The sequence below is a fragment of the Balearica regulorum genome, chromosome 11, assembly GCF_011004875.1.
Source record: "Balearica regulorum gibbericeps isolate bBalReg1 chromosome 11, bBalReg1.pri, whole genome shotgun sequence".
Taxonomy (NCBI): Eukaryota; Metazoa; Chordata; class Aves; order Gruiformes; family Gruidae; genus Balearica; species Balearica regulorum.
Window position 1 is genome coordinate 9,697,767 of NC_046194.1, and position 25,666 is coordinate 9,723,432.

The following is a 25,666-nucleotide window of genomic DNA, read 5'->3' on the forward strand; positions in this document are numbered from 1 at the left end:
CACTTGACCCTTCTACTCGGCTGGATCATGTCCCGGATAACTTGCAGCAGCAGCTCCCACCATGGCCCAAGCACAGCCCAAGGTGACTAACCTGGCAGCCCAGCCGAAGGGCATCCTGTACTGCCCCAGACGGCTGCACACCTGCTTGGCCACCTTATGGACCTTCTGGGCAGTCTGCAAAACACAAGAGAGGTTAGTGTGCACCGTGGCTTCCACGCTCCCCTGGAAAAGCAGTAAGGAGCGCTGCACTCTCCAGGGAGAAGAAACTCTCCGTACGCCACAATGCACAGCTCCCCAGGCACACAGGAACAGTTGCCAAAGCAGTTGACAGACATCCCGGTCACTTCACACCATGCGTACTTATTACTTTTACAAAGGAATAACAAACACGTTGTGGGCACAGTCATATTAAAACTCCTCTTGATTCTGCATTAAACTGTCAGGGTATTAGCATTTTATTTTCCAAAGAGTATTAGTAGTTATTTTCAAAAACTGATTGTAATTGGCTCATGCTGTACACGTTTACAAAATGTGACGAGTGAATGCCATCGCATACCAGGTTTTCCACACACTGAATTTTGGGACTAATCTTGACTGGCTGCAGCAAGGCAGCATCAGCTCTACCTGGCACGCAGAGACTGATGCCAGCAGGACCAGGACCAATGACCACCCTTTGCATAAGTTCCTTCATATGATCATGGCACTCTGCACAGGGCAAGACAGAGGCAGGGAGAGCAGAATAAAGGGTGAAGCCCATGTTCTGCTGCTACCAAAACGTTGCTGTTCCCAGCCTGTGTGAGACTGGACCAGTCCAAGACACTGTGCGTAGCAGTGTGGCCCCTTTCTCTGGGGATGAAGTGTCCCGCTTTTTTGCTGCCAGCCCAGGCTTTGCCTTGTTGAAGCATAACAGGGAAAGGCCCCCCTTCCCCAACTGCATGGATCTTCCTAAAAATCCTCTGCCTCCTTCCAGGGGAAGGAACCGATTCTCCCAGCACAGCCCAGCTGATACCAGCCTGGGAACAGCACAAGTAGCAGAATGAAGACCAGTATTTGCCAGAAAGCAACTAAAGAGCAGCAGAAACAACCCATGTTTCAGACCACACTACTCCCCATAGCAGCAGCCAGCATCACTAAACAAATACTCTGACAGCCCATCCAATACCTTCCCCGGGTCCGAGTTTTTGATGTATGGCTCTGCACAGTGCGTAATGCTGCCCTGCAGCACCTTCTCCACGCGGGCCACCAGGAAGATCTCTACATGTGGGTCTGTCACGGAGAAAACCCCCTGCAATAGATAGACAGTAGGCTATCAGAGAGCAAGATACTCTACCTGCACTGCTGAGTTTGGCCTCAATCATCTCACCGTCCCCTCTCACAACCCACATAGACCCTGCTCTGGTTGCTGCTGTGGATGGGCCATGGGGGCTCAAAAGGCTTAAGCATGGTCAAGTCATGAAAAGCTCTACCTGGTGCTTTGCCCAGTGACCCATAGTGGTAATCAGCTTGAGACACTGACCAAAACATGACAAACTCCCACAGCCCAAGAGAAAAAACTGACTTCTGCATCTCCACACAGTGGATAACAACACACCACAACACTACTGAGCAGCCTCGGTTTCAATGGGGATACAGAATGAGAGGAGAAAGTCAGTTCTTCACCCGTTTTATGTAGCGCAGGCAAGACTCGGGGACTCCGTGCACAAGGCCCTCGCCCGGTGAACGTCCCTTGGTGCCCTCCGCTCCAGACACAGAGTTATCCAGCAGCATGTCACGGACAGACGGAGGGTTCAAGTCCACGTGGAAGTCAGCTGAAATCTTGCAATTATTTTTCAGGTCAAATAAAGCCAAGCTTAGGAAAAAGGGCTCAACCTGGAAATTTGATTGAATATATGTGTCAAAAAATGCACAATACGGGCTCAAGAGTATTCACATGCATTGCCCTTCCTGCTAGGTTTGCCTTTTGCATCTTTTTGTTCCTTTAGTTTTGTATACAAGCATTTTACAGAATTCTTACAGAGAAGACAATACATATTTATTTGCCTTATAAACACATAAAAACATTTTTTCCTGCATCTTCTTGCATTTTGATCTAGTCAATTTGAGCAAAGTTACTTTAAAGCCATCAATGAAATATAAAGAATGAAATCCATAGGGTTTTTTAAATGTGATTAACTATGAAGTTGGGAAGATGACCCCAATCCATCAGAGCTGTTTATCCTTTGCAATGAGAAAGAAATCAACTTAAGAGTGTTTATGCTTACATGCTAAAGACCACTTAACTTATTGTCCAAAGTCAATCAACTCTGCAAGACACTCAGAAAGTTCCTCAGCTGCTGTATGTTGGGCAGCACAGGAGCAAAGTTAGCTCTCCCAGCCAGGAGAGCTCAAATACAAGGCTAACACTGCCGAGGAACTGCATGCGCAACATCTGCCAGCTTGTTTGTAGCTATTGACCTTGACAGCACAAGGCAAGTGGCAACAATTCCATGTGTTTTTAATTCAAAGATCCTAGCAGGCATGCGTCCATGTAAAGGTAAAAGTGAAGGTCTGAAGATAACACCACAGTGTGTCCAAGACATTACAGCATAACTTGGAGGCATTACATCAATACTAAAAATGTGCTGCTTAGGTCTGACTCTGTGCCTGATTAAGGATGAATAACAAGAATCTCTGCTATCAGCCACACATTCATCTGCTGGGAATTACCGCGGAGAACGAGCCTGGTTCGTTCTGTGAGCTACCAACATGAAATCATCACAAAGAAGCCTTTGCGATTCTAACAGGCATCAGACAAAGCACCATCAGCAAAGATCAGGCAGTGCCAGTGCCGCTGCCTCCCCTGCCATGCTATCTGCTGCTCTGGCACCCTTGCATAAAGGCTTGGCTCCAGCCAGAGCAAATGCAGACATTATAATAGAGATTATGTTTTGGGAGGAAAGACTGGAGGAGCCAGGTCTGTTCAGCCTGGCCGAACAAAGGCTGAGGAGAGATGTAATAGCTGTCTACAGACATCAGAGGCTCTGAAACTCCAAGGAAGAGCTTTTTAGGCTAAGGCACAACTTTGGCACAATAACAAATGCATGTAATAAAGTGGCTGTGAATACAGTTAGATTGGGAGTCAGAAGAAGGTTTTAGAACAGGGAAATCCCTTGCCATTAAGGGAAATGAAATAAAACACAGCAATGAGTGGTTTGGAGATGGAGCTTAATCATTTACCAACAGGACTTTCACAGAGACCCAGACCGTGGCAGACACATGTTCCCCATTCCCTGTGCCTCTGAATCGCTAGTGGTCCTAGTTCCTGGCAGGCTGAGGCACGTCAGGACAGGCCCTGTCCCCAAACACATTTTTGGAACACCAGAATACCAAGGCAGACAAACCCTGCAATGACCCTGGGCCAGCAGCCACCGCCTGCCCAGGTCCCACTGGATCTCATGGCAAAATGGGATGCTTTTATCCACCCAGATTAATCTGCCAAGGTTTTTTCTTGCCAGTGAGGAGAAAGAAGACAAAGCAGGACATGCCAAAGGTCCCCTTACGTTGGTGGGTCCTCCTTCCGACCTGTCGCTGAGCTGAGCAAGGAGGTTGAGGGAGAAGTCCTGGCAGCACACCACGAAGCGCCTGCTGCACTTTTCCTCAAATGGCTTCACGTCTGGCTCAATCCCCGAGAAGTCTAGCCTCTAGACAGCAAACAAACAAATCTGGTCTCATTAAAAAAGAAAATAAACCCCTGAACAATGTTAAGGGATCACATTACAGCCAATACTATCTTAACCAATCTTTTTTAAAGTGGTACAAAAGATACAAGACATTCACAAATGAGTGTCATTTGGTGACGTTACACAAATGTATTCAAGACATGAATTCATGGGGATGTATCAATTTTTAGAAATCTGGTTTGTAGAGCACAGAAAACTAAACCTCAGTATGATTTCAGTTCCTTCCTGCTTTGCTGTAACCCTGGGGATCTTCCCAAACACCATTTAGAGCTTGGGGAAGAAAGCGGAACATAAGCCGTCGTTACACTCAGAAAAGTATCTTCCACTTTGAAGATTTGACTAGTTTAAGAGATGGTCCCTGTGCCTGAAATAGAGAGAAGGCACATGCTGTTGGGATCGTGAACAACATCTCGAAGTGGAAGGCATTTTTAGATGCACAGCAATAACCAGCATGGTTAGAAACAACAAAGGTGCTCTGCGGAGCTGGCTGGGAAATCCAAACGGTCTTGATTATAACCAGCTCCTTCCCAACCCACAACACCCGAGCCTGGTCTGCGCCTCAACATCTGTCCTTCCCAGGCAGCAGACATGTATGCAACCAAAATACCAGTCAGATACAGACTCTCAGCCTTCACCATACCCATCGTACTGGACATGGAGGACACAGACATCAAACACCCCTAAATACCAGCACATCTCTCAGTGACAATCTGGCACAGTCCTGTTTTCCCCCTCAAATCCCGCAGAAACCTGCACGCCAAACTTACGCTGCTGTTATCTTATGATCAAGTAATTTCAGCAAAATAGGCTGCAATTGTTAATCCAGTTCTGGGAAACTCGTCCCATTGTTTCCCCTATTTCCTTTCGATGAGGAAAGTATGTTGCAGATATGTTCCTGCTCCTAGTTTCCTTAGCACCATATAAGCATGCACATACACACTAGCACTGACTGGGGCAGTGACTTCAAATGCCCAGTGTTATAACAGATCTGACAGACACACACCAGAATGAAGAGCTCTGGGTATAGGGGGAGGGCAGTGAATTCAGCCTAACCATTTGGTTAGGTAAAAAAGATACCTTAGAATCTCCACACTGAATAATATTTCCATTTTTACTATCTGACTAGAATATAGGAAACTTCTCAAAGCTTCTCTTAAAAAAGAAAAAGCCTCCTGGATGCTTATCTTCTTCCTGTAAAAGACCTTAAAGAAGTGCCAAGAGAAAATTTCATTTTGTACAACTAAATCTTTTAAAGACGAATTACATTTCCTTGTTAAACCAGAGTGTTCTTTTTTACAGGTGTGAACAAGTCAAAGAATGCCAGAAGGAGAACCAGAAACTATGAAATAACTTGGCACAATTCTCTAAAACTGTGTTAACAACTGCAGCTCATTCCACTGAAATCACACACCTGGACCTTGGCAGAGAGCTCAGTGAAGACATCAAAACCGAGCAGAAAACAAGCCAATAGTCAATGAACCCCTACACCAGTGCATGACAACAGCATGGTGTGGGGTTTTTTCTGTTTGTATGTCCTCTACATTTGAAAACTCTCTGAAGACTGAGACTCTCCCTGTAAGCCCCTATCATGGTCTTTAACATCACTGCTCCCTACTCAGACATGCTGAACCCATGCAGCGTTGAAGATGTCTTTGCAATACCACTTCTACTGCTTCTGCAACCGTGAGAACCTCCCAGAGACCCAGATATCGGGTTTGAAATCCAGCAACATTGAGGTGTATCACACAGAAGCCAGCAAAGCTGGAGGGAGGCCATGTGTGGGGCTGCTGTGAGTCCTCCCTTTATTTGGGTTATCACCTGAGCATTGACATCTTGTTCAGCTCTCACTGACAGGGACCTGGGCTGCACTTCTGTTCTCCAGTTCACGGAAAAACACACTGCCTCTGTAGGTAAATGCTGTGGCCATGCAAGGGAACAGGGGAGGCATGACACCGAGGGAGCTCTCTCAGAGAGCACAACCTCACATTTGCAAACATGAGGATGCTTACCTGGACTTCTGGGTCAAAAGAAAAGAGGTTTTGTCTTCCATCATTTCTGCTCAATTTGTTCAGCTGATCTGTTTCTCTTCCATACTAGGACAAAGGAAAGCATTGATATTACTGCCTGGCCACACAGAGGCAAACATTCAGTATTTGGAGAGAATGGAAGCAATTCAAAAGAAATATTTTTCATGTTCACTTTGCGATACATGAGATGATGCAAGGCTTCTCAGCTGTAGTCACCAACACGGTGCATTGACAGTAAAGTGATGTGGCTTTGCTGAATGAGAAAACAGACAGAAGGCAACCACATTTTGGATCATATAGGAGGTGGCTGCCACCTAACTGCCCCTCCGCTCTCATGGCCAGGATGGTCACTGCTGCTGAGGAGGACTGAGCAGTACTGAACATAATGGCTCTTCCTTAAGGGCCCCACTCTTGGAGATGAGGAGCGTGCAGCCTTAAATCTTGGAGCTCCATCCGTGAGACAGGCAGATGAGATAACAGAGACCCCAGCAGCACTTGGTGCCTGCCCAGCTCCCCCAGAGCTGAAGACACAGAATGCGGAAAACCCGTTTTAAAGACGTGGTGGAGAGAACTAGCTACGGGCTGGGAGAGCGATCTCTGCAAACACGATACCTTCATCAGCTCTGGATGCATGCTTCTTTCCAGGCTCTCCATGATGTTCTCCGATTTTCCCTGCGTGCTTGATTCATCATCTGCGAGGACACAAAAACCAGATGTTCAAAACAACTGCAGAAACACCGCTCTGCCAGAAAGCATCCTGCAATATTTGCTTACAATAGCAGAGAAACAGTTTATGGAGACTTTTCCATTCCTCAGGAGTAAGATTTTTCCATACGTTACTAGTACCAGAGTGTAGTATTACAGCCTGCTAGGTCTTCAGCACAGAGCCAATTTTCCAGGAGTCTTGAAATTTTGCCATGGATTTCTCATCCAGAGGAAGGGTCATGTTTCCCTCCACTTTTATTCCTCAGACTATTGTCTACATTATACTAAGCCCTTTTACATGATATCATGTGTCAGCCACAATTCTTGCTATTAATCCAGAAAGAAAAGTATATACTTTTCCAAGCACACACTGCTTGCATCCTGCTGGAGCAGGGTGAAGGTAGATGTTTATTTATAAACTGACCTTGCACAGATTCCACAGTATCCTTCTTCTCTTGCACCAAACCTTCAGTATTGCTCTGAATGATCTTTCTCAGAGTTACCAGCCACTCTTCCATCTCCTGCTCAGTTTCAGCTGCCAGATAGTGGCTGTACTTATCTATCGTCTTGAGTTCAAATGCATAACGGCGCATTTTAGGACACTGAACAAAGAAACAAGAAACAACAAGATTTGTATTACAGTACCTGCCTTAAGGCTCCTCTCTGTTAAAGCATCCTGAACTGAAATACCATTAAATGCAATGCAGGCACCCTCCTTTGCACAGTGCCTCTCCTGCAGTAATCACAACAGGCTTCACAGCTGCAATCAAGCAGTACACAGCTTCACGGTTGCCAGCTACTCTGAAAGTGGAAGAAAGCCAGACAGAACCACAGACATTGCACTGAGGAACAGGAGCAAGCTCCTTCTTATGTCTTTAGACCTGTAATATTTACCCAGAGAAGCCAGGAACTGGATTTTGTCTGACACAATATGTTGCTCTCCAGGACACTTAGAGGCATCTATCTTAACAGCAAGTGGTTTGATGTAACTTTTCTGAGCTCTGCTGGCTTTTAAACAGCATTTTCCAACCATAAGCCAAGGCAAATTTGATGCAACTTGGGAAGAACACCCTGTACATCACTGAGGCATGTGCACTACTGCTTTCATTGTGTTCAGGAAGATAAATGGTAACGCACAGCTCCGACTCATCCATGCTGAAGCAAACTGCCAGAGCAATTTAAACTGCCCTGTACCAGCTCCACCACACTCAGTGCTTGAAGCTTCTGCAGAGACAGCAACGGCAGAAGGCACAGCAGCAATCCACTGTTGTACTACACACTCAGCATAACAAAGCAAACCCAGGTTTAAGCCCTGTACAAATACCTTCTCCTAAAACCTTACAAGCCCTTTGCAGGTCATAAGCCCCAAAGGGCTGCATGTTTGCACGGACCTATCAGGATGTAATCTAAGAAACAAGAAGCTGGTGTGAGCAGCAAACAGAGGAGGAAGGTGTCCAAGACTAAGTCACACCAATTACTTACTGGCTTCAGCTCTCAGAGTGTCTTGGAAGGCACCTGACCTATGATAACCAGGTACAGGAGATGGACAGAGCAGGGAGACAGCAGATGAGGTAATGATGAAACACTTCTATTTTACTCTGACAGCAGTTCTTCCACTTGCTGTCTTCCTGGCCAAAAGTATGGCACCCTTATGAAACTCCTTGCCTGCCTTTTAATCAGATTGTCTGACAGACAGTTTGTAAATCCGTGCCTTCACCTCTCGATGGCACAAGCCTTGAGAGAGCATTTCTGTCTTGGAGCTAGCAATGCATAAGGTCATGTACAGCCACGCAGAAAGCACACCTACCTGAACAACATCATTGCAAGCGTCCAAGAAAATACAGCCTTTGGATTCTTTGGAAATTTTCTCATCTTTGTAGGAATTAAGAATATAGGAGCCATCTGTGAGTTGTGACAAGTAGAAATACCTCCTCTTGAATACCTGCAAAAGTACAGAGTCTTGCTCATACAAGTATTCACCCTGCTGTATGTCACAAACCACAGTCTCAGTTTCAGCATCTGCTCTCCTGCTATTCAGAAAATGCCTTAACAAGAAACACCAATGAGCCTAGAGTTGCAGATTCACCCCTCTGAGTATGACTTGTTTTTGTAAAGAGAGATTTCGTCATCTTCTTTAATTTTAATGTCCAGGTTGTTATAGGTTTGCCCATCTAAAGCAAAGCTCCAGGGCTTCCAGCTCATCTCTCAGCTGGCTCCAGCCTCATTTATCTTTACATAGAAACACTGCACAGTAAATTCAGATCAGCATATCGCCTGAAGATTCATCCCACCCTAGAGCAGGTATTTCCAGAGCCTTTTTGATAACGAACTCAGTTAGAAGTACAAAGCAATTCTCCAGAAGACTTTGGAACAGACATGTGGAAATTCCTAGCACTTGAATGCAAGTCAAGGGACACTGTAATCCATTCAATTGCTTGGTTTTTTCTGGGTTTTTTTTTTTTTTTTTAATACAAACCTATTTTCATGAACTTGCTTTGGCTTAGTGTTCAGTTCTCACCTCAGAAAGCAGTAAGTCTGGGAGAAGTGTTCCCATGTTTGAGCTATTGATTTTTATGAAGACTGTGCATTATTTTAAAAAAAAAAAAAAGTTCTCCAGTATGTCAGAACACCTTCCTTCATGTTTGTCAGCCAACAAGCACTGGACTATAATCCAGGAGAACATTTTGGCAGCAATTATGGTAGCACCATATGCTGTCAGCTCTGTAAGGAGCAGGGTGCATTTCACAGTTGCCTTATAGCTGTGTTAGGAGAATCATGAAGGAAGCCGGGGTAAGTGGCACTGTATTTCCACTGTTCTGCATATCTGGAAGATCTATGAATAAACACAACATTTTTTCATCCCAGATGGGCGACTACTAGTAATTTCCTGCTCCCATCATTACTGACACTAGCAAATGTTCAATAAAACCACTCGCTTACTCACACAAAACTGGAAGAGAGCATTGTGCTCTGAATGGTAACCTAAGCCCTCTGACAGGTAACCTCTAGCATCATTTAGAGCAGTTAGCTGTAGAGATACTCCAAGGGCTGTTGAGCTTTAAGTTTTATAAGATTTAACTAAACCTTTAGTTCAACAAAGCATAAAAATACATGGAAATCTAAGTATGCTAAGCGTTAAGCCAGCTTAAACCCTGATTTAGCGCTTCACTGAATCAATCATCTCAGAAACTTTGGCAGTGGATGCTACAGAAACCCATGACAGATCTCTCCGTTGATATTACAGGCTTGATATCCCTCGTGGGTATAGGATTTCATGCTAAACTGTTTGCATCTTCTGAATTCTGTTCAAAAGGAAATGCAGAAGCAAGCAGCGAACACTATTCTTATCATCTTCCCCCCTTGCAAGCACTGCTGTCAGAAATAATTGTCAGAAGATCGTGATCATTTGAAATGAATACCATAAACCTAGGAGCAGAGGCAACATCCCCTCTGATCAGGCTACAGGCACTGTAGGTGAGCACGGCAATTGCAGAGGGATGGCTAGAGAGCTGAGGAAGTCCCTTTGGGCAGAGAAGAAAGAGAGAAACAGAGACAGAAAGAGAGAAAGAGATACAGACCTGACGCCACAGCTGTAATGCAGCACACCTAAATGCTGCAAAACAGACAGCAAGAGTGCTGGCCAAACCAGGGAAGTTCTTTGCAAAGGAAAGGTACTCTGAAATAAAGGTTGGCAGCTGTAGCCTAATTACAGTTTGCTCCTAGGCTGTGTCTCCACAAAATACACTCTGCACATGCTTAGCAACAGTGTGAGGTACGAACTGCTCAGCACATCACAGCAATGAAAGAACCAGCACCCAAAAGATGGGTGCGTCTGCTTCTGCGATAGCACAGCAGCCTCTCAAAGTGGTGATAACACCAAAGACATTCAAAGTCCTCAGATTTCTCGCACGTGCCTTAGGAGGTGTCTTGTAAGACACAGAAGTGACCAGGACCAGCTCAGAAAATGGCTACTGATTTTCGGTACTGTGATATCTGAGAGACTCTGTGGCTCTTATTAACTAAACTGAAGCCAGTGCAGTTCAGATAACATCTCTGAAAGGTGGGTCTGAGGTGCTAGGCACTGAGCCCAACGGTACCACAAGAGGCTCAGTCAAGAATGGACCCAACCCAAACCATTCTATTCTATGATTCTATGACAACTGCTTTGAGCATGTATGATACCTCCTCCAGAAGTCAGAGGAGCAAAAATAGCTTCAACCTTGCTGCTCAGAAAAGCAGAGGATCAGAAAACCCTGTTCTATTGTCTTCAAGCTCATGAGTAGTCATTTTAAAACTCGAATTAAAATTAGCCCTATGAATGGTCCTGTTCCACTTCTGATGAAAGCATAACTCATTGAATCAAGCCTCAGAACAACTGAGCTTTTTGAGATTTACTAATATCCTTACAAAGCAGCCTCACTGCAGCCATCTGCTGCACAGTTGAGCATAACTCCCTAACATTCTCTCTATGCTGTAACAAGGCAGCTGCATGGTGGAACAACAGAAGGGCTCACTGCCACAGCAAAAACCTGCGGTGGAACTATCAAAAACCTCCATTGCAAAATCTAAGCAATGCCACACCGGATTACATCCAATGGAGAACAGGAGACAATGCAGCTGTTGCTTCTAGGTCAGTAATGCTCCATCTCCTCAGAGATATCACCCCTGCTTTTAAAGCAAAGCCTTGTCATTTCAATTTAAAGCTGGCCTCCGTACAATTTCCTACCAGCAAGGAAACTATCAATTCAGTAAGTCTTCCTTGCAGGACAGCTGTTGCAGTTATTTAAATTGCCTTCCTCTTTTGGGCCTCAAATCTTGGTTTACTAAAACACACTTTGCCTTTTTGTTCAGCTTGCCTGTCATGATTTAAAGTGCATTGGTCTTATATTCTAGGGAGGGACGCGTCAAAAGCTGTTACCAGACTGGGTTTTCCAGTCCACTTTGGGATACTCTGCAAGAAGGATGGATGCTCATCCCAACCCAAACCCACCTGTTGGCACTGCTGCTAACTTTAGAGATGTTGTCTGATCTTAACTTCGTGCCCTATTCACGATTAACATAATGCTGGATCAAACTCACCTTCATGGTAACAGTGATTGTGCTATTTACATTTGCTTTGTGCAGCCAGCCTTGCTTTATCACACCACCTTTCTGGGAGCACAGCGATGAGGAATCCTGAAAGAGAGCAAAAGATCAGAAAAAGAGGAGGTCAGGTGAACTGCCTCCTACGCAAAATTCCCCTTGGACACAAGGCATATGTCCACCCTGGAAAGCTATACAGTTTTAACTACAGCAACACAGTAACACGTAGAATGTATGTGTAATGTACAGCTACAGGTACAGCGTTAGCACAAAAAAATTCAGGGTTATCTCTTTCCAAGAAAGAGGCAGAACAGGTTCATTTGGGTCACCTTTTAAACAAGAAGGATTAGATCTATGCTGATAAGAGCTGCACAGCAATTTTGCAATGAGGAAATGCATGTTGGTTCTTAGGCAATATTTCAGAAACCTGGGGAAGAAGGAAATTTTCAAAATGGTCTGTTTAGAAAGTTGCAAAATGCAGAACTCCAGACTTACTTCGTCATTTCCTTTTGTATAAATCAACTCTCCATTTTAAATTTAGGAAAAACCCCACCAAACCCCAATAGCCAAAATGTAACTGACTGGTTTTACATTTATCAAAACAAAAAGCTTCAAGTGACCCAACCAGGCTGTTTTGGGCGTACCAGTTCGGATTTCCATCTTTGCTCCTGTCCCCTGGTCCCAGGAAGGGAGAACTGCCCTCCATTTATGCCTGTGACCTCCACTGGGGAGGGAGGGAAATCAGATCCCAGACTGGTGAAAAAAACTCACCCTGGGACTTCCAGTGACTCAGCAGCAGAGATGGACCTGGACTGTCTGCCAATGAGCTATGAAGGGACTGGTTTACATCGTCTCCTGCATCCCAAATGGCAGGTTTTCACTCCTTCCTTGTCAAACTTCCAATGACAGTAAATTGTGTAATGCTTTCTTTCACCAAGAGATTTCTTTTACTTGAATTTCCATTACATAATTCTAACGTAAATGCTCCATCAGGAAACTCTAACAGAATCCTTTAGATATGGCCATACCAAAAAATATCTGCCAAAGCACCGTGAATACTCTTCCACAACCAACATCAGTAACTTCAGGATGCTGACCAGAAGAAAAAAGGTCTCCATCAAATTTTGATAGCATATTTTTGTCCTTTTGCTTTTTTCAGAGGCATGCTGATAACATAGTGCACAGCTCTGTCTCCAGCCCAAATTAGATTATTAAAGAGGTAACAGCTCAAGTTAATGATGTAATGCAAACTGACAACACAGCCAAAATAATAAAGGCCAAACATGAAAATACATTTCCATTTAGGAAAAAGCCATCCCAGTTCAGACCTGAGGTGTGGGACATACACAGCAATTGCGAGAAACGAGCATGAAACAGCCCCTTCAAATCTTCACCTCTGCAAGAAAGAAACTTCCCTTTGCCTCTGTAAGTTCCTCAGCAGCAGCATCTTGGTGCCATGAGGATTTTAAACAGCAGGGCTAAACTCTTCCCACCATAAATTAAAACTTCTTAATGTGAATTAAGCTTCACATGGTACTAGAGACAGAAAAATGCTACCCCTCCCTTTCGTAGCAAACGCGATACGCACAGGGAAACATGGCATCTGCATCATCCAAACTGACCACCAGACGTCCCAGTCGTCAGAGCTCCCAGCTCACCCCCTTGGAAGAACTCCAGGGTTGCAAATATTTCCTGCAACCAGCTGAGCACAAACATGCCAACTTCTAGAGGAAGCAAATGCCTCTGAACATTTGCACAATACACACAGAATGGGACTGACACACTGTGAACGTTGGGTAGAAGTGACTGATTAAGAAATGCAGGTTATGTGATAAAACACAAAACTTTTTAACAGGAGGACCCCAATATCACAGTGTACTTGAAAACCAAATTGCCCACTTTTAATTCTGGACATGAAGAATTTTACTTAGTAATTGTTTGGCTTTTTTTTTCTCTTCTGCTGCTGCAGTGTTTCAAGTGAAAAAGCCATCAGAAATGTTATGACGAATCTTCCAGATAATTTAGGAGACCCTTGGATCCAAGAGATTATCTTGTCATGCTTTGAAACAAATCACTGTCTCAATTTTGGTCTCATCTTCATAGTAGAAAGCATCTCACCAGAAAACCATTCCTGGGAACTGAATTCTGAGTTTGTGTTGTAAAATCTGCTTTTTAACAGATCTTAGAGTGGAATATGTAAAAAAAAATAAAAATCTCCTTACCTCATCCTTTTCAAAGTCTTCATCAATTTCAAACACGTGGCTTGGAATCTTGTCTGGCCTAAAGGACTTACTGAAATCACAACACATTTTCATTTTTAATGACTGGGAAAGGAGGGTCCTCTGAGCCAGTAGCTGATGCTAGATCCAGAACCAATAGCCAAACTGCAGACTACAGAGCACAGCAGAACTGTCCTCCTGCAGGAGATAGATTTCAAGAGACCTAGAGCCTCTTACAGCTGGAGAAAGCTAACTAACTTCTGAGTCCATTTCATGGAAATTAAGCACAAGCAGTGTGTAATATTAGCTTTCTCCATGTTAGCTGTCTGCCTCTGCAGAGTTTTTGCTGACTGGCATTTGTGCAACACAGAGATGCATCAGGCCAGTCAATCTTCCATCTTGCTAAAAAAGAAGCAAGATTTGATGGCAAGGTTATTGACAAATTTTAGTATGACTTGATCAACAGTGTTGCCCCATTGCTGCTTCACTTCCCTGCAAGATCCTCAGAACAGAAATGCTGCAGCCAATTAACAAGAAAAAGCATTTAACAACCTGCCAGCACATGAGCAGTTGGAACTGTGCTCCAGACATGGATGGAGCACGGGGAGCAAGAGCAGAGCAGGCACCACGACTGAGAAAATAACAATCCAGCAGAAATCTGATATGCATATGCCTGTCTGAAAAACCCAATTAGCTTTGGGGCTGGAATCACTGGCACAGCCCGGCATTTCAGAGCACACAACTCTGCAGCCAGCATCAACAGCGATACTACACCACTGGACTGAAGTTGTGCAACAACTTCTCTGTGACGGGGGCACAAAGAAGATCTGCTCAGCACAGGAACACTGTATCTAGCATGCAGAGAACATCAGCCCAGGGGAACAACGAGGCTCCCGATTCAGGATGAGCAGACACTGCCAACGCTATTTATGCTGTCACGTGCCCAGACCGTAGTCCGTCCTCATCCCAGATGGAGGGGGCTGTTCGCACGCTGGTGGATAGGATGTGAAGTAATGTCCCACGCAGGCAATATCATCAGCATCTCCCTGACACAGCTAAGTGACAACAGCGTGATAACACAAACCCCTGGCTCTCTAACCTTCAGAGTGACACAGCTCTGGAGGGGAGGCTGCTTGTGGGACAGGCATCAGGAAAAGGGCAGCTATTTCCCCTAAGCCTGATCTAACCGCAGCCCTGTGGCCATGCATTAGTATTCCAAGGGAGTGCGACACTTACCATGGCAACATCCGAAAGTCTCCTGAGTATTCCTCATACTTGTAGTTCACCACGTGCCAGTCTGAGCTGTAGGTTTTAATGCACTGAAAGGAAAACAATACAGCTCTTTGAAAGCTTGCACCAAGCAAAACAAAACCATGCGCAAGTCTGAAAGGTTACAGACTGCTGGGTGAGGTAAGCACAAGTGGAAAGGGTCTGAACAAGCTGCTTCACTTGTTTTGCATTGCAATACAGAATTTCATAAGGAACCTTTTCAACACAGAGGCAAAAATCACACAGCATCTGGCCTGTCACACAGCTACTGATTTTGTATTTACATCGCTCCAAGGCTTTAAAAAAGGAGTGGTGATTTGGGAGGGGACTATTTTCCAGAAAGCACCAATTTTCTGCCCTTGGAAATGTAGTGCCTTTAACTCGGCATTGACCATCGCTTGGCATTTAGTGCCACTGCACTTGGAGGGAATGGTCCTAGAGAGCAGCGCTGTATGAAACAAACCCATGGCCCTTAGGACGCTCCGGAGAGGCTGTGTAGTCCACCCCTTGCCCTGCTGCACGCCTGCACCTTGCAGCTCAGGCAGGCAGTGCAAAGCCACACACCTTGACTGCCGCGTACAAAACCCACTGGAAAGACACACCACAAAACAGCCACGTGTGAAAACCATCCTGTGCGGCCAGCCTGCCAGTGACCAGCGCTTCCTACACAGGAAAAGCTAAGTGATCTGAAACCTCACAGACCAGGAGCTACAACAGAGCATCTTGCCTGAGGGAGCAAGTGCTGAAGGCAGGTGTTGCGTGGACTTTTGCCCCTACCTCTTTGATAAAGAGACTCTGCGCTTTCTTTAGAGCATCTTCTGGCACTGTAGACTGGACAGTCCTTCTCTGCCGACCAATGACTGAGATCTGCGGGGAGAAAGAAAACATGGTTTCAATGCAAACTGGTCTTCAGGGCTTGATACTTGCTTTAAATAAATGTGGTGGGTCCAAATCACCAGTGGGTCATTTTGGTTTATGTGTCAGTAATGCAGCCAAAATCAACATGTGGCTAACAGTGGAAATTTTCCAAGGTAAGCAGGACTGGAGATGAGTGAGCTTCAAACATGAGAAATAGCCAGCGCAAACTCACAGATACATCTTCAATTGGAAATATCAGCAGGTCCCGGAGGGGATCACTGTAGATCTGAACTTTACGTTGAAGGATCACGTTCTCATAGTCCAAGGGTTCAACCACTTTGGTTTTTTCCTGCAGGAAAAATAGCAGATGATAAAAACTACATATATATAATATAAAATAACCAGCAACTAACATCTTGTGCTTAATTTAGCCTGACAATTTCAAACCGTGTTACCGATGGACTGCTTGTTAATTTAGCAAGCTGATGCTCATGTGATGTAGGTAACCACCGATGTGCATGTTTTGCAGAGAGGGAAACAAGGGGTTAAGTTATTTGTGCCTGGTAATAAGCTATGGGAAGAAACAAAGCACTCTGCTGCTCTGTTCCAAGCCCAGTCTAATTTCTTAATGGAGCAAGAAATCTTCCTGGACAGGCCACAGCTTTAACAGCTGCAAGCTTCAGCATCTTTATGAATGAGCAGCTCATCCATACAGCTGAGAAGAAATACGGCTTCCTACACTGGCTCTGCTCAGCTCGAAGCTGGTTTTGCTGGAGGAGCTGGTGAGAGTTGTGCTTGCTCTGGAAACTTGCTGCTGGCGAGATGAGAGCAAGCCAGCTGCTACGACCTCCAGAGCAGGAATCTTGCCTCATGGAAGGAAGAGCAGCATCCCTGTGGAAAGGCAGGAAAGCCCTCTCCGTAAATCACACCTCAGCCACAGCCAAAGGCTGGAAAAATCTGGGGCCTGGTTTTGCTCACACTTACATTTCTGAGAAGCAAGAGGAACTTCTCCAAAATCCCTGGAGTCACGAGTAAAAACTATTAGGAGAACGCCATCATGTTCACTATTGCAGTACTTTTGTCCATGTTACAAGTCCAGAAAACAGAACTTAAAAAAATGTGAGAAAAACACAAACTTCTGAAGTAGGAAAATGTCATCCCAGCTGCCCAGCCCTAGACTTCAGATTTCATAAGCAGGCACTTAGCACAGCAGCTGTGAAATTTAAACTTTACACCACAAGCAAACCCATGACTCTGTATAAATATAAATGTTCATCATAAAAGTGGAAGCAAATTCAGATGCATCAACTTTGCCTTGTTTTGAATCTTGACCAAAAGGCTGTTGATGCCTGGCTGTGCCATGGGCAGTGTTTACAAAACCCTTCCAGCAGCCGTGTGATGCTAGGATGGCACATGCCTCTGGAGATGACACCCTGGAGGTGGTGTGTTTGGGATCTCCACCCTTGGAAGAGGAACGTCGGATGCTTCCCCATTGGCAGCAAACCTTACCCCCCAGCTGAATGGTTTTGCTGGGATGAACTATTCATGTAGCCTGTTCCCTGAATTATAAATGAGATCAGTACAAGGTCCCTCACTGAGGACTGCAAAACCTGCAGCCTGACAAAATGCGTCCAAAATGAGGATCAAAAGCTCAGCACCACTGAGTAAACAGCCGCACTACTGAGCATCCAAACAGCTCAATGTTACCTACGACTCATGAGGTAAACCAAGAAATCAACATTGCTTTTCCAAAACCAATCATAGCCAAAGGGTTTCAGTCCTGTGCCTTTGGCTCCTGAGTCTCTGGGATGCATTAGGTAACGTCTTCAAGCTCCTGGCAGCAAATGTGAGCCAAGGTTTTGCTTTAACGACAACTGAGCATCTAGTTCAACTCCACTGAAGTAGAGCCGGTGCTGGGACTTTGGGGAGACATTTGTCATGCAAAGCGGTAACGGCCCCAGGCAGGAGCTATTTGGCGATGGTCATGTTTTAATCTTGCTTCAACTTTTTTCTGAAACATTGCAGACAATCTTTGTATGCCGATTTCTTCTCATACACCAACACTTTAAAAAAAAACAAACCAAACAACCATCAAAGAATTGTAGAAAAAAAATTATTTCCTTTTTTGCCATACTCTGGTACATGGTAAAAAGAGAATTAAAATCCAGGTTCTGTAGCAGACCTGGATGGTCCACTGGGCTGGAGCAGCGAAGGCAGCCATCTCTCTTAGGCTGCCTCTGGCTTCTCTCACCCAAAGGACCAGCCCCACCAAGCAGAGGTCATTCCTCTGTCCCAGGTGCACGACTGATGCATGTTCTGAAAGCAAAACTGAGATGAAAGCTTTTCCTCACAGCACATCATAAATGCAAGGCGGGTACCTTTCATGCTGCATTTCCCAGGACTGCATCCCAGCAGCAGAACGACATCCAACATCTCCCTGATGGAGAACAGCACAGAGCCTATGTGCAATTAAGGCCCATTTTACTAATGTAGACAATGCCTGGGTCCCACGCAAGCCTCTGGGCAGAGTGATTTCTGCACAGCCTTTTGCTGAGCACCTGCTCTGCTGTGCTTCTGGTTGTTCACAAAGAAGCTCTTACTCTTGGCTGGAGAAGATATACCGCCTGCCCCAGACAGATATCACTCAAAACACCTCTTTTCCATGCTGCAGAAATCCAGCATGGAATCTGAAACAGTTCCTTCTTAATTGCTCTCTGGAAACTTTGCTTCACTGCTTGCACAGTCCTGAAAGAAACCTTGCAAGCCTCGGTGCCACATTAGCACCATCAGAAGCTCTGCAGCCATCATAGGAGAAGCCCACCAGGTTACAGGTGGGCTGCTCAGCAGAGAGCCCACGCTGGGTGCCAGAGTGCATGGGTGCTGCTGCCTGGCTCCCCTGGCCATGGGGGATTTGGGGCACGAGGTGGCAAACGCTACCAGCCCTGCTGCACGTGGAGCGCCTGTTGCTCCTGCATCCAGGACCTGAGCAGCACGGGAATCTCATAAAAAAGAAAGAGACCATCTGAAAAATAGGAGTCCCTAAAACCTGACAGGTAAACAGAGAAAAGGAACCCATTTTTCTCTCAGTCTTATGCTCTTCAAATGCTTAATTGAATTTGGTTCATCATCTGAAACACCGGTCTTATTTCAGAATAACACTGCACGCTTCTGAAAATTTGCCAAGCTTTGCAAATTAATGTGAATTAACAGGACATTCACGAGCTGCTCTCCCATTTGCAGGTCTGGGGCCAGGCATCCCCAAAGTTTGGCCACCCCATGAGACCAGGCAGGACCCTACAGACCAGGTGTATGGCTCTCTGCTGACCTGTCCAATTTACTTTTCTCACTGCTAATCACCGCAGCAATCCCAGCAAAACTCAGCAGTGTAAGCTGGTTACAGCAGCGCCATGAGCCTGAGTGCTGCTTACACCAATTCCCCATCTCACCTTGCCCCAGCAGCAGCCGTAATGGTAAATTAGATTCCCTTTAAGAGCCTTTCACGTCACTATAGCATAAAATAGTGGCTTTGGGTATGCAGAATTCAGGTCTTCCAATTACACAATATCTTTAGTCCTTTTTTATTTTTCAACATGGTCCTGAAACTGGGACTCTGTTTCTAAAGTTGCGGGTTTTTGATAACATTTCTTTTCTAGCTTTGGCATCTCTGATGACCAGCAAGACCAAGTCCTAGCAGTGATCCTCATGGGATTTGATGACAACTAAAGAGTAAGGACTGAAAAGGATCCCACATCCTCCCATGAGAGGCTTCAAAACCCGTACCACACTGCCCACCACAGATATGAAAAAGCTCCTTAAAATAACTCACTACAGCCCTTCTACTCTTGCAGATTTAGTGATTTTGGACAAAACATGCTGTGCAGGCTGGTGCTGTGATCTGTATCCCATGAGGCCATGCTGAGTCCCAACACACACAGTTAATGACCCAGGGAGCTCCAGGAGCTGAGGGATGTGTGCCTGCAGGGCTGCAGAGAGCTGTCACCCCGATGGGCTTTGCAGCACCCAGACAGGCATTTCTCCTCCAGAGCTGTTAGAAATGCAGTCCCTAGAGCTCTCCTTACCCAAGCTGTGTGATTTCCCTGTTGTAGCACACAGCAGCCCTCCGTCACCTGCAGCTCGGCGTTACGTTAGCCGTGCTCGCAGACAGCATGACGCAGACAGGCTGTCACAGGCCACAACAGGAACCCCAGCAATGTCTCTAAAGTGAAGACAAAAGATGTAGGTCAAACTGTTTGCAAGCAAAGCAGCTGCTCACAAAAGGATGTGGCCTATCCCCTGCCTGCCACTGAGGAAACACAGACTCCTCTGTCCATCCCAAACCGTGCTGCGGGCCCAGGGTGGCCAAGCATGCCCATGCCCCTGCAAAGAGACCTGCAGAGTAAGGAGGGAGCCATCACAAATATTTTTCACCCTTTGGCCCAACCCAGTGCCCAGTGTACCAACAGGGCTGCAGGTAAATCTTTAAGTCCTGAAAATCAGATTTCAAAGTCTTAGTTTTTCTGACGAGCTTGGTTAAAGCGCAGACCTCCCAGCATCCAGGGCTCAGCCTTGCTCTGCCCGGTGCTGTCACAACAGCAGATGGCACCCACCAAAGTCATTATGAAAGCAGAGGAAGAACTATTACACTAAAGCAATTAGAGTCTTAGAAACCACAAATTCCTCCACAGGGAAAGCCAATATGCAAGTACAAAGAAATGCTGCCAGTCCAGCAACAAAATCAACCCATTTCTGCAGGAAAAAGACATACGGTGCTGCCAAAACCATCCCGTTCTCCGTCATACATACAGCAGCTGTTCACCCAGGGCAGGCAGGCAGGTGCACTATGATGCTCCTTGACCTCCTGTGCAACAGCAGTGTAGGCAGGTTGGGGTGAGCTGCCTTCTCCTGTGGCCCCATGGTTGCAGCACCCCGAGCACACCTGGCAGCAGCTCCCAGCCCAAAGCCCTGCAGCACACTGCACTGGATAAAAATCCAGACCCATGGGAAAAACCTCATAGTGGAAAAACATAAACACACACGATTTAAATCAAAAGATAACAGGAGAGCAGTGTACCCTCCCAGATGAGCCCACTCACCTCTCTAAAAAACCCCACTGGTTCAAGTCCCCCACACCAGCCTGTTCCCCAAAACACACGCTGCACTCTCTGTCCCTCTGCTTGTGCCTCCTGAGCACAGGGCCACGCGGAGCATGAGGAAGAGGGTCATCTGCCACGCTCAAGCCCCCACCCAGGCTGGGTCATGAGGCTCCACTTGGACAACGGCACAGGCGAAACAACAGCCTATCTATTCGAGTATTGACTCTCCACCAGCAAGCAAGCTGGCTGGCATTTTAACCGGAAACTCAATGAAATTACTTCAACAGCAGCATGCCCACAAACACCAACGCAAGGCTCTGCACGAGGAAAACCCCAAGTAAAGGTCCTCATCCTCAGTGTCCCGCTCATCCTGCCGCCCTCCACCAGCCCAAACACAAACCCCCCCAGATTAAGTTGTTATCTTCCTGTATCCATATGCAAAGCTTAAAAAATTCCTTATATGTGCTTTATAAACAATGGTTCACAATGACAGCTGGAGATATTAATGGAAGGAAATACAGGAAAGGACATTTCTATTTTAAACTTTTATTGCCTGAAAAACAGTAGCCACCTGTCTTCTAGTGTTCTGCATTTGTACATCATACAAATGTGCCAATGTTTTAATTCTGTTTTTAATGTTTTCCTGAGGTATTTTTCTCCCAGAATTACAACAGGTATAATCCAAGTGATGTGAATGTACAGAAAGTGAAAGAAGAATGTTTCATTTGTGGATTTTTTTAAAACAGCAGCCAAAGGAAAAACATCAGAAAGCTTTTGTATTTTCAGTCCTTTCAGGCTGGCTCTCATTTAAAACAAACAATATCCAGCGAAGAAAATAATTTGAGGGCCAACCCAGCTGGTTTGGCTCCGCTTTAACCAATTCGCTTGGTCCTTTGCATTAACATGAGCCCCACAGCGTTTTCCGTTGCACAGCGGAAACCATGCCCAGAGCAACCCCCAGCCTGGCACAGGACCTGCACCGTGCTCAACTTTCGCTTCTGATGGTGCTAACGGCCAGCACACACACACGCTGCTCCATCTCTGTCCTGCTCAGCCAGCCCTGCAACGCTTTCTCCGTGCCTTCCACTGAAAAACTTGTGGGTTCGGCAGCACCCAGGACACGGTGTTTTCTCACTTCCTAGAAACGAAGCTCAACCCAGCGCACGCATCCACACGCACAAAGCAGCTAGAGACACACAAGTAAGCCGAATATTAAAAGTGATTTTTCTTTAGAGCAGCCAAAGAAAGAAGAGCAAATAGCATGGACCACATGTACATTTAGATGTATTGCCTCAGACCGTACAACTGTTCCCCAAAATTCAGTGAGCACTTTACAGTGTCTATTCACTGACTCATCTGTTACCACCCTGTAATGCACTTACGTGCAAAGCCTGGCAAAGCCCAAATTTTAAAACAAATCCCAAAGGACCAAGTAGGTGAAACACAAAGAAAATAGGAGGTAAAGCCAATCTGGGGAATTGATTAAAAGCTAAAGGGGGGGGGGGGGGGGGGAGAAAAAGGAAGTGTACAACTACCCCTTAGACACACTAGTCACAGTCACATCACTTCCGAGACTGGCAACGGCCCAGGGCAGAGAGGGACCACTTCCCACCACAAGGCGCAATCTGGAAATGCAAAGATACCTCGCAGACAGCAAAGAGAATTCCCCATCTTTTATTTTGCTCATGAAACTTGACAGTACATGGGAGAATTTAAATGGGAACTGAGAAGACTCATTTGGCAACCCGTATGGGCACATGGAACCGAGGAATTGCTATCCACAGAAAAGCTTTTCTAGAGCCAGGGATTCAAAGATTTTGGGTCAGGGGTCTTTCAAATTGTGTGGTCTTTAACGGCTTTTTTTTTTCTCTTTTTTTTTTTAAATAGCACATTTATGACTCTTCACTTTTTCTGTCCCCAGTTCCTCCACTGCCATGTGATTCCATATACACGCTCTAACTCAGGCTTGCAGGAAGGCTACAGAGCTTCATTTAAAAAAGCTGAGATTCACACATAATTCGTCATTCCAGGAACCTGGGCATAAGAAAGAACAATGAAAAGTGGGAAATCCTGAGCTTGGCTACCCAGCACCTGAAACTGCCATAACCCTGTGCCAGAATAAAGTCTGTGCCCCAAAGACTTTGCATTCAAAAGCCCAGGAGAGAGGGCAGAGGTGGAAACAGAAAAGAGAGGAGGAAGGGCAAACAGGGAGACAGTGTGAGTCAGCACACACGGCAGCAGTCACAACACGATGCAGCCTTGCTGCTGCCAAGAGGTTTGTGGGCTGCTCAGCAAAGGCACATTTTAGGAGGGAATCAGAAGGGAGGCAATGAAGCAGCTCTCGCCAGGTGGTGGGGAGCTGGTGCCCGTGAGCCTGCTGCAAACCCAGCTCTCAGCTAGATGTAACAGCAGGGCCCTGGGCACGATGCAGAGATGGGCTATGGTAAAACCACAAGGATGAAAAATAGTCAATAAAGCTGGGTATGAGCAGGCCAAAACTATTTTTACACTGGCCAGAGAGAAGGAAGTTTAAAAACACAAAAGGAATGCCCTGACAGGAATCCTGGCTGTGCTGAAAACACAAAAATGCTGAGCTTGAGACACAGGGGAAACGTCTGTGCCTGGGACAGGGGAGAGAGACAGACTGTAGGACGGACATACAAACACACTGAGCATTTTGTGACATGCCGAGGGAGGAAAACCTCCTGAGGAGGAGGAGGAGCAGGGGAAGCAGGGAGAGGGAAGGGTGTCAGGAGCTGGTCCAAGGCGGTGCAGGGGTGGCTGGGATGGGGGATGTGGGTTTTGCTCAGCTGGGGATGGGGCCATGCTGGAAGCAGGTAAGAACAGAGGAGGTGTCATGGGAAGCAGGGCTTGCACAAAAGCTGGGGCTGTGCAGCTGTGAGAGGCAGGAGATGGGGACAGGAAGCCCAAGAGGTGATGGCAGAGTGGGTGTGCAACACAGACAAGAGAGAGGAGCCCCATGGGCAACCAGGAAGGGAAGAAGGATGAAGTGAGGAGGAGGACTCTGACAGGGTGAGATCAGGTGCCAGCACAGCTCAGAGCAAGGCTCTGCACAGCCCTACTGCAGGCAGCGGGCAAGCAGCCCCCCGAAACAGCACCACTCCTGACAGCTCCCGCGTGATGCTCCCAGGGCCCAGGCTGCCCAGCAGGCACTGCCTGCTGCAGGACAGCCCATCCTGCACCCCCACTCCCTGCTCACCCAGATCCTGCATCCCAGAGCGAAGCTGGCAGCACTGCCTTGCAGGGACGCTCACAGCACACGGATGCATGTGGATGCTCTGTAGTCCAGAGCAGAAAGAAGAAAGCAGGACGCAGGCTTGTGCAGACCGCACCAATACACGGGAGCAGATCTATGGCATGCCAGCCCTCTGAGGGCTCTGCTTTCCCAGCAGCAAACAGATCCTCCCTCGGGCAGCATGCAGTCCCTGAGGAGGGAGTTGTTAGGTGATGCCTTCAGCAGGGTACCCCAGCACCTCCTTTTTCCCCTGCAGTGCTCATGCTATACTCTGGAAGGAAATGTTTCCCCAGCTGCGGTGCAGGCAAGCAGACTCTCCCTTCCCCAGTCCCCAGCACCCCCACAATAAACTGCAGGACTCACTTTTTGTCTCTTTTATACCCAGAAGTGGGTACACAGGGCTATGGGAGCCCAGCGGCTGGACAGCAGGAGACACAGCTGCAAGTACATCATTTCCAGGGGTCTACAGCACAAGGCTGCTGTACCCCTCTCTCCCCCTGCTCTGTATTAAATGGAGATGTCTGCGTCTTACAGGAGACTCAGGGAAATAAAAAGCCAAGTGACGGGGAAGGGGAGGGTGGGTGCACAGTCCTGGCACCCTGCAAGAAAACACTTGCAGTGAAAATGACTCATACTTTCCATCCAAAAGCACGAAGCAAGAGCCTGCCCTCTCTTCTGCACTTCCCTCCATTCCACTCAAGTCCTGTGCAAAAGCATCTCACGGACCCACACCTCCTTCCTCCTGCCTCAATGGCCCCCAGTGGCAGCAGAACTTCATCTGAGCACTACAAAGGGCATACTGACTTCTGGGTACTTTGTAACTTGGACGTCTCATTTTTCAATGTAATGCCCAATTCTCTAGTGACAAAGCAAGTGTTTGCTGTTATCAGCACTGTCTCTGAGAGTGGCATCAGTGCAAGACATCAGCTTGGAGAAGGCTTGAAGAAACAGTCAAAAAATTGATGTCAGTGTAGACATATGAACATTCACCTGTCATTACTGCTTAGGCCTGGCAAATAAGACTAATTCAGGCCTTGAAATGTCTTCAAACTGGCTTAAAAATTACAGGAAGTCAGGATAATCAGCGTACGGTTCTTCATTTCCCTACCAATTATTTAGAAGTAGACTCTACACAGCCTTTAGAGGATCACATTTTGAAACTTAGTTCTGCAGCCACAAGGGCCAGGACTATTTTTTCCTGAAAGCTCAAAATTCTTGCATAATCACTTAAGCAAAGGAAACAGCCCTCAGAAAGAAGCTGCGTTGCAATGAAGCGGTGAGAGTTCACAGCCAACCTGAGTGGCCCAGGCTGCAAGGCAGTGCTGCTGCTCCAGCCCACGTGCACTTCACCTTCACACATCACCTCCAAAAATGATGCCCTGAACAAGTACAGAGTCAATAGGAAAAGCATCATTGGAGGCGAATGGTAGCTGGGGGC

At 46.4% G+C, this 25,666-nt stretch overlaps 1 protein-coding gene across 3 annotated transcripts in view; it reads right to left on the reverse strand.

Annotated features, from left to right (window-relative positions):
* Nucleotides 1–25,666, reverse strand: part of DOCK11 (dedicator of cytokinesis 11) — an 86,473-nt gene that overhangs the window by 51,373 nt on the left and 9,434 nt on the right. For all 3 annotated transcript variants that reach the window (XM_075763210.1, XM_075763212.1, XM_075763211.1), the window contains exons 2-14: nucleotides 16,112–16,228; nucleotides 15,799–15,888; nucleotides 14,989–15,071; nucleotides 13,756–13,825; nucleotides 11,531–11,626; nucleotides 8,259–8,393; nucleotides 6,876–7,053; nucleotides 6,359–6,438; nucleotides 5,729–5,812; nucleotides 3,540–3,680; nucleotides 1,660–1,869; nucleotides 1,163–1,285; nucleotides 92–174 (exon numbers count right to left, since the gene is read on the reverse strand). In XM_075763210.1, coding sequence (XP_075619325.1) covers nucleotides 92–174; nucleotides 1,163–1,285; nucleotides 1,660–1,869; nucleotides 3,540–3,680; nucleotides 5,729–5,812; nucleotides 6,359–6,438; nucleotides 6,876–7,053; nucleotides 8,259–8,393; nucleotides 11,531–11,626; nucleotides 13,756–13,825; nucleotides 14,989–15,071; nucleotides 15,799–15,888; nucleotides 16,112–16,228 — 1,490 coding nt within the window. The remainder of the gene's footprint in view (nucleotides 1–91; nucleotides 175–1,162; nucleotides 1,286–1,659; nucleotides 1,870–3,539; nucleotides 3,681–5,728; nucleotides 5,813–6,358; nucleotides 6,439–6,875; nucleotides 7,054–8,258; nucleotides 8,394–11,530; nucleotides 11,627–13,755; nucleotides 13,826–14,988; nucleotides 15,072–15,798; nucleotides 15,889–16,111; nucleotides 16,229–25,666) is intronic.